The sequence below is a fragment of the Ipomoea triloba genome, chromosome 7 (genome assembly GCF_003576645.1).
Source record: "Ipomoea triloba cultivar NCNSP0323 chromosome 7, ASM357664v1".
NCBI classification, from domain to species: domain Eukaryota; kingdom Viridiplantae; phylum Streptophyta; class Magnoliopsida; order Solanales; family Convolvulaceae; genus Ipomoea; species Ipomoea triloba.
In genome coordinates this window covers 16193801-16202912 of record NC_044922.1, presented here as the reverse complement: position 1 = coordinate 16202912, position 9112 = coordinate 16193801, and the positions used below count along the sequence as shown (strand labels likewise).

At 35.3% G+C, this 9112-nt stretch overlaps 1 protein-coding gene across 1 annotated transcript; it reads left to right on the top strand.

The window, feature by feature from the left end:
• Positions 1-1181: 1181 nt before the first annotated feature.
• On the top strand, positions 1182-2619 carry LOC116025255 (probable aquaporin TIP1-1). Its single transcript, XM_031266422.1, has 2 exons — positions 1182-1643; positions 2027-2619. The coding sequence occupies exons 1-2, from the start codon at positions 1260-1262 to the stop codon at positions 2396-2398; spliced, it is 756 nt and encodes a 251-aa protein (XP_031122282.1). The 5' UTR covers positions 1182-1259; the 3' UTR covers positions 2399-2619.
• The last annotated feature ends 6493 nt before the right edge of the window (positions 2620-9112 follow it).

Here is a 9112-nt window from a genome sequence, read left to right as displayed (position 1 = left end):
TAATTTTGATCAAAGTTCAGTTCAAACAAAACTGTAATCCTGTCACGTTTTGGTATCCAAACTATGCAGATATATGTTATTCTCTTTTTTTTTTTTTGAAAACATATATGTTATTCTCTTAATAATAATACAAGGACCAGCTAACTAATATGCTTGACTAAAATGGAATACGCCATTAATTAGAGATTTAATTAATTAAAAGATTAGGTGGATTATAATTAATTAATCACAAATCCGATAGCTAGTTCCAGAGCATTCCACGGTCCACTGTACATGATTGCCTCCGACCACAAATGGGACACTACCCACTATCCAATCAGGGCCCCACGTGACGTGGACATTAGACAGTACAGCCACGTGCTGCGCCATTATTGGTTATCAGATAAGCTCTTAGCTGTCTACCCAATCGATGAGGGTGGTCGGTCTGCTCCTTCGATATTTGAATAACGTGCTTTTATTGTACTACTCAACCCTAAAAGAAAAGGACAAATATAATTCTCCTATTTAAATTGAGTTTGAATTTTGGTTGAGTTCATTAAATATTACTCTTTCTTCTCATTTTATTGGTTATGTTTATTACTCTTTTCGTCCTAATTTATGTGCAAATTTTACTGTAGACCGCACATCAAATGACATCGTTTTGATTAATGGAAACAAATAAAAGAAATGGTCTCCTTCCGCGCAACTGCTGTTCCCTTTCAACACAACTACAGTATCAGTTCAAAGACAACTGCAGTATCAGTTCAAAGACAACTGCAGTATCAGTTCAACACAATTGCAGTATCAGTTCAGCACATCTGCAGTATCAGTTCAACACAACTGTAGTATCATTTGAGATGAACTGTAGTATCAGTTACAGAGATCTACGGAAGTCATTTCTCCATCTTACTGAAACAACCTAATTTTTTTTTATAATGGTCCACGATATAACGACGGCATTTTATGTATTTGATTTAGTTAACGATTCTTGACTAAGTTATTTTTAATATAATATTTTCATAATATTATGTTTATTATTAATATATACGGAGTAAAATTTAGATTATTTCTAAGAATGAGATTTTTGTAATTTGAACTCACTCATATATATTGTATGTATATATCGGAAATGTTACCGGTAACCGGCTATACCCGGTTGCACAATGATTCAGAGTTTTCCCATGTATAAGTAGTTGAGCTCCCATGCACAATGTATTCCAATCCTCGTGATAAGAGATAGTGAGTAGCCAAGAGTATCATCGATTCTTGATTTTCCGACCATGCCGATCCACCAAATCGCGTTCGGGAGCCACGAGGAGCTCCGGCAGCCGGGCAACCTGAAGGCGGCCCTGGCGGAGTTCATATGCACCCTCATTTTCGTGTTCGCCGGCCAGGGCTCAGGCATGGCCTTCTCCAAGTTGACTAACGACGGCCCTAGCACCCCCTCCGGCCTTATCGCCGCCGCCATTGCCCACGCCTTCGCTCTCTTCGTGGCTGTTTCCGTCGGAGCCAACATCTCCGGTGGCCACGTCAACCCCGCCGTCACCTTCGGGGCCTTCGTTGGCGGCAACATCACCTTCTTCCGCGGCGTCCTCTACGTCATCGCTCAGCTTCTTGGCTCCACCGCCGCCTGCTTCCTCCTCGAGTTCGCCACCGGCGGCATGGTAAGCTTCACTCAAATTCCCTATATATTGTCAAGTCACGAGGAATTTTGAGCAGACCCTAATTATAGAAACACATTTAATCCGTACCACACTTAGACCAATTTCCGTTGGCACCAATTCGACCTAAATAAGTGGCAGAATGCTGGTCAGATTAATTTTTTCTTAATGGTTTAACTTTTTTAAAGGACAAAAATAACCTGTCACTCAAGCCAACCAAGCTAGTTGAGGGTATGTATTGACCCCAAAGGAATACAAGAAGCTAAACTGTCTAAATTGACAATAACTGATTTACTCAAATCAAGAATCTCATTAAATTTAAATTTAAATTTATAACTTTATGGTTACCAAGTCAACGGTCTGACCAATTATTAACGTGAATGCAGTCAACTGGGGCTTTTGGTCTGTCCGGAGTGTCAGTATGGAGCGCTCTAATCTTCGAGATTGTGATGACCTTCGGGCTGGTGTACACCGTATATGCCACCGCCGTGGACCCAAAGAAGGGAGATCTGGGAACCATTGCACCAATCGCCATTGGTTTCATTGTTGGAGCCAACATTCTGGCCGGCGGGGCCTTCACCGGCGCGTCCATGAACCCAGCAGTCTCATTCGGGCCGGCGGTAGTGAGCTGGACCTGGACCCACCACTGGGTGTACTGGGCCGGGCCCATCATCGGCGGCGGGATCGCCGGCGTCGTCTACGAGCTCTTCTTCATCACCCACCACACCCACGAGCCCTTGCCCCGTGGAGAATTCTAAGAACTCAAACTTCCATTTTCATTTATTGTTTGCTTTGTACTTGAGCACTTTTTTCTTCTCATCTGATCGTGTACGTTCATGCTTTCCAGTTAAATGTTGACTGTACCGCCATGTTCTTTCTGGGCTTTAAGCTTTATCTTCTCATCTCCACTTTCCTTTCTCTTAGTACAATCTTTCTCCTTGCTATAAATGTGTTCTGAATTGAAGCATGTGTTTCTATATATTTTAACTAAAAATTTTAGTTAAATTACACATTTATATACTCCGTATTATTATATGCTCAACATGGTCTCTTTACCTGTAAAATAGGTGATCTTTAATATGAAATTGACTCTCATACACACTTGTGTGAGACCGTCTCACGGATCCTTATTCGTGAGACGGGTCGGGTTAAAACACCATGCAAATGTCATACTTATATGTGCAAATCTCACACTTATATGCTCAAATATAACACTAATCAAAAATACAATTTTCTCTTACTTAAGAGAAAAAGTAATACATTTTTCATAATAAGTAATGTTGACAAGTACCTTTCACTTATAAGGGCAAATATAATATTTTTGAGGAAAAATGTTATACTTTTAAATCGAAATGTAAAATTATTGTATTTTTCCTTAAAAGTATTATATTTACCCTAATAAGTAACAAAAATTTTATTCTTGATTAGTATTACATTTGAGCATATAAGTATGGCATTTGTGCATATAAGTGTTATAGTTGCATATTGACCCGACCCGATCCGTCTCATGGTGAGACGGTCTCACACAAGTTTTTGCCAATTCTTTTATATCAACTAAAAAGCTAAGTTATTTTATAAAAGTTTATGGCTAAACCAACAAAACTTTAGAGATGGTAGAATTTGACCTTAGAATTATCACCCAATTAGCATATTTCCTTTTCTTGATTGGAGTGTTTACCCAAACGGCCAAACCAATGCAAATTCAACAAGGCCACTGAATAGTTACGTACGTTGGTGAGAAAAACAATACATATTGTCCGAAAGGGTAGTCGAAATCAGGCCGGGTTATTCTTGTCCTTTACACTACTTGGCAAGTGAGAAAAGTTTGAAACAATAAGCAATTAAGCACAAAATGACAGCCAAGGACCTTGTGGTCCAGTGACATCAAACCCTTCTCTTTATACGGGAAGTGGTGGTAATATTGATTCTTATACTTCAATAGGTTGAGAAAGTAGTTATGAACAAATACTGCATTGTAATAGAGTCAGTGGTATTAAAAAAAAAGCACAAAATGACAAATTTAAAAATTATTACAAAATATTTTATAAGTAAATAAACAGGGAAGTATTAGTTTAACTGGAGAATAATAAACATAACAAATAATATTTGGCATGAGAGTATAACATAGAAAATCATAAGTAGTATACCTTTGTGATTAATTAATATTGGAATTTATTTATTGTCAATACAATGAATGTGAAAGAAAATAGTAGATAACAAAAAAGTGAAAATCTCACTACTAACAATAATGATTAGTTGCTACATAAGACGATAAAGAGGTAAACAAGAGTAAATATAATATGATTTATATAATATGCATGTGTTTCTGCCTGTCATATTTTATACATAAGTTAATGTATTAGAGCTTAAAAGAATTCCATTTTCAAAAGTATTAAAATATAAATCTCTATATAATTTATTTATGTTTTAACTAAACAATGACAACTATCCAATCACGAACTCAAGCTGAATGGATACTCATCACCATTAACGAGACCATATCAACACTGTTTTCCAGAGAATCTTCTGCATGTTAGGACTCCTATTTTAGACTAGTTCTACTTCTATTCAAACTCTGTAGCTAGTATAAATATTCTCTTGTAATCTTAACCTGATTGAGACATTCAATTATTCTAAACCTAATCCTGCATAGCCATAAGAAGATCCTCAAGCCTTTCAAACCCAGTTCAATACGCCCACTAAATATGTGTTTTGCGCAAAAATAATTTTGCATCTTAGTCAGTAAATGATCACAATGAAGTCAATTAACTTAGATTTTTAATAGTGGATCAATGTAAATAAAAAAGGACCAATAAACAATACTTTCAAGGAATTAAACTTATTGTTAATTGAAGATGATGAATATTAGCTAATAATATATCCCCATCTTGCTCATCACAAGACTAGAACTAGAAAGCGGTTTCAATATTATTTTGAAAGTTGACTGAAACAGATGAAGAGATAAAGGGGAATCTGTAAGTGGGGCCACGAATGAATGACAAGTAGTGGAGGGTCAAATTTGTATTTATATGATTTATGTTGCTGTTTTGTACCAAAATACATCTAATGCTGAAAAGTAAGATATATATGTTTCACTGATTTGGTCACATGGTGGGGCGCCTACTTACTATAAAGGCAAAAAAAGTAAATCTCAAAATTATCTGTCATAATTATATTGTCCCAATTTATTGCTTAGACTCATCACTTGTAGGTCTGCCTCACACTCTGCACATATGAAGTTGGACCAAACATTATTGTTGGGCATTTAAATCAATTTTAATATCGCATTGTTGGGCATTTAAATCAATTTCAATATTGCATTGTGAATTGACCAACAAAAGGTTGGGCATTTAAATCAATTTTTTCAATATTGCATTGTGAATTGACCAACAAAAGGTTGGGCATTTAAATCAATTTTAATATTGCATTGTGAACTGACAATCAAAATTATTGGTCCTGTTTGGTAATATAAGTTATCATCTAACTTTGATTTGTTTGACTACTATTAGTTGTTTGACTGACTTGGTCAAACGTACAATCAATATGAGCATTTGATTTATTAACTTTTTGTAACAACTTATTATTTTAAAAGACAAAAATTTAAGAAACTACTCAAAGCAGCTTTTCTGATAAGATTTTGAGAAAATAAATTATTTTCTCAAAAACACCCCCTAGCTAATATATTTTTAAAAAATACAATGAGACTGTGTAGACGGGTTCAGCAGTCCCGTTACTTTCATTGTCTCTTCATGGTACTAGGCAACAGGGTGCTTGAGCCTGTTGTCTAGTACCATGAAGGTAATTAGCATGGTTGCAGTAGGCGCTAGGCGCTAGTCGGACGATAGACTAACGCCTAGAGCCTAAGCGGTCTAGGCGGCGACTTATAAAAACAAAAAATTAATTCATGTGTGTGGGTGTATGTCATATATTATATTATATATATTATGTATATATCTCTTACTTCTCTTACTTATATAAATAAATAAATTTAAATATATATAAATGTAATAATAAAATTAACAAGGCCGACTCGCTCGAGTTAACTCGACTAACTTTGCCGAGTTACGGTGGGCGAGTTAACTCGACCAAATTCGGCCCAATCGGTCGCCAACTCGGCCTAGTCGGCCAAGTTAGGCGCTAGGCGGACGCCTAGGGAGCAATTCACCTCGGTCTAGGAGCGCCTAGCGCCTAGGCGGGTGCATAAGCGGTGATTTTTGCAATAGTGGTAATTAGGAACAGGACATGTGATTACTGATTAGTGTTCATGGACTTAGGTATGTTTTTTTTTCATATAAATTCTATATTGTTGTTGTTGTTGTTGTTTTGCATATGTAGTAACTCCAAACAAACTTAAGTGTAAATAGCCAAGTCAATAGAGATGCGTACTAGACTAAATTGACACAGTCGATGAACTAGTTCAAATCGTGGTGCAGAGAGACTTTAACATGGAAAGATAAAATTAAGAGAGTAAAGCATGCACAAGAACACATGTTTGGTAACCCAGTTCAAAATAATCATTCCTACATATGGAGCACCACAATATGGTTAGCCCAACTCTTCATTCATTAACCAATTGAACGTTATTACCAAACAAATCGGTTAAGAGTGAACATTGCAAGTTGCCACTGTCCTCAACCTTCGAACCGTACGTGTTGAAGTTTCTTGAAGAGATGGTGCAAGATTTCCCAATCGAATTACTATTGTGGTTGACAACCCTTATTCATCAAGCATAAATCAACTTGAGTTGAATCAAATTCATCAAGTTGCTCCGTTTAATCTCAGAGATATGCCTTTGAAGGAATATTGGATATCCAGAGTAGTATGTCTAGAAATCATCAATCTTATTTGCATATAGATGAAGGGCATTTATAAGAATCCTTCCAGATTTTGCTCTAACAAGATAACTGTCTTGGATTTCAACTTGAACTAGTCTTCTTATCTGTTCACGCTTGGTCTTTAATCTTCGTCCTTTTTGTTAGTAATATACTATGTATATAGATATGTTACGTATAATGATTTGGCATATAAAATCAAACAAAGTTGAGAAGGGAATTAATGCATGCATATTATGTACAAATTGTACATGTGGCGTGATGCAATGCATGCATATGTTATTATGGCTCAAAATGAGAAATGAAATGCAAAAAATGTTTAGAAAAATGAAATATGCATGCATGTATGTGGCAAGGGAAGGAAAGCAAATTAAAAGGGAATGAATGAATTGGATTATGAATGGCAAATCAAGAAATGGCGCATAAGAAGGAAACGTGGCAACATTTGCAAAGAAGACATATGTGATCATGTGCAAAAATGGTACATTATCGCAAATTATACGGTGGACCATGGTCCACAATGCATTGTGAACCGTGGTCACGGTTGATACTGCAGTTGTGTTGAACGGATACTGCAGCTGTGTTGAAAAGATACTGCGGTTGTGTTGAATGGATGAACGGCTTCTGTTCCGCGTAGCGGAACAGAGGCCATTTCATCCGTCTGTAAATGCAGTTGTGTTGAACTGATACTGCAGTTGTGTTGAACGGATACTACAGTTGTATTGAATGGATACTGCAATTGTGTTGAATGGATGAACGACCTCTGTTCCGCGTAATTGCAGTTTCCTTTCAACACAACCGCAGTATCTTTTCAACACAACTGCAGTATCCGTTCAACACAACTGCAGTATCAGTTTAACACAACTGCAGTATCAGCCATGACCTATGTTCCACAGTGCATTGTGGACCATGGTCCACAGTATAACAACTGGTACATCATGGCGAAATGCGTGCGCAACTTAAGGAGAAAAGAAATTATCTCAATACTATAAATAGGCTCATTCATTATGAAGATAATCGAAATTTCTGTGTTTCAAATACATATATATAGTCAGAAAGGTGCTGCGAAAAAACTTCAATACAGGGAAAGGTTGATGTCCTAACTGGAGAAATCAGCTCCAAGTTATATCAGTACAAGTTGTGTTAAAATCCAAGTTGGTTACAGTTTGTTTAATTGGTAGAATTAGTTCAAACTGTACGTGTAACTTTTTCATATAGTTGTTTTATAAGGTTAATGTTTAAATATGTGGTAGATCTAGTTTTGTAATTCATTGAACCTTGTAATTGTAAAACCAGCGGGTTAAGCTTAAGTGAAAAAGTTTTTGAGCGTGGCTCCGCAGATTATGAGGTGTTCTCCAACTGCGTTATCAAATTCAACTGTGTACTTTTTTTGGCGCTTCTTAAATTGCTTCATATTATATTACATATCTACATTACATAATTTCACTTCTGAACTAAGTCTTTCTATAGTACACACTCAATCTAATACAAATACAACTTTTTACAATAAGATCATATGAACTAGATCTTGAACTATGTACTGTAAAAAGAAAAAAAAACTTTGATTATAAGAGTGCTTTTTCTCAAAGATTTCTTTTATTCACAATTATTATTATTATTATTATTATTATTATTATTGTTATTATTATTATTATTATTATAGGTTTTTTTAGTACTATTATAGGTTAAAATAACATAATACACTCATACTCTTAAATGTCATTTTACATGTAATTAAGTATCAACTAACAACTAATTTACCAAACATTTTTCTACAACCAGCTAATGCCATTAGCTGGTCAAACACGTTAATTTAATTCGCTAACAACTATCAGCTAAGTCAATGTGCTATCAGTTAACAACTATTTGCTAAACACCCATATATGGAGATAATTAAATGTCGATCATCTTGCAGAAAACATTATATATAAGGTTGTTTTTGGATGCTTTTGGTATAATGAGACTCACACTATGATGTGTTTATCATAATTTCCCTTTTAGTTTTAGTTTTGTGTACTATTTTCTTTTGATTGATTTTTTTTTTTTTAAAGAGCCACTTTTTAAAACTATTTTATAAGCTTTAATACAACACGTACGATAAGTATTACTTTTGTTTTTAATAACAACAATTCAATATATTTTAATAAAAATATAATAATATAAATCATTAGACAAAATAAGGTCGTGTCAACTCCCAATGCTAAATATACATAATATATAAACATAAATATGAAATACAATTATCAAATTAGAGTTTAGTTACTTGAAACGGTGCATACCCTTCAATTTGGTATTAAAACAAATCCTATGTACAAATTAAATTAAAGTAATGGATTCGAATCTTTGTGTCACTCAATATAAAAATATTATAGTCCATGTGTTGCTCGCACACGTGAGACGGTACATTGAACATATAATACATAAACATAAATTTGTAGTCCAACACTCATTCCGACTAGCTATCAACTTAGACTTCATTCCACATGCTCAGATCACATTCTAATTAATTAGTTCTCAACATGCCACGAAAAATCTCTTAATTAAACATTTAAGTAATTATATCACGTCACACCATAACAAACTTTACTATTAAAATTTGGTACCATAATATTACCCCCCCCCCCCCCCCCCCCCCCCCCC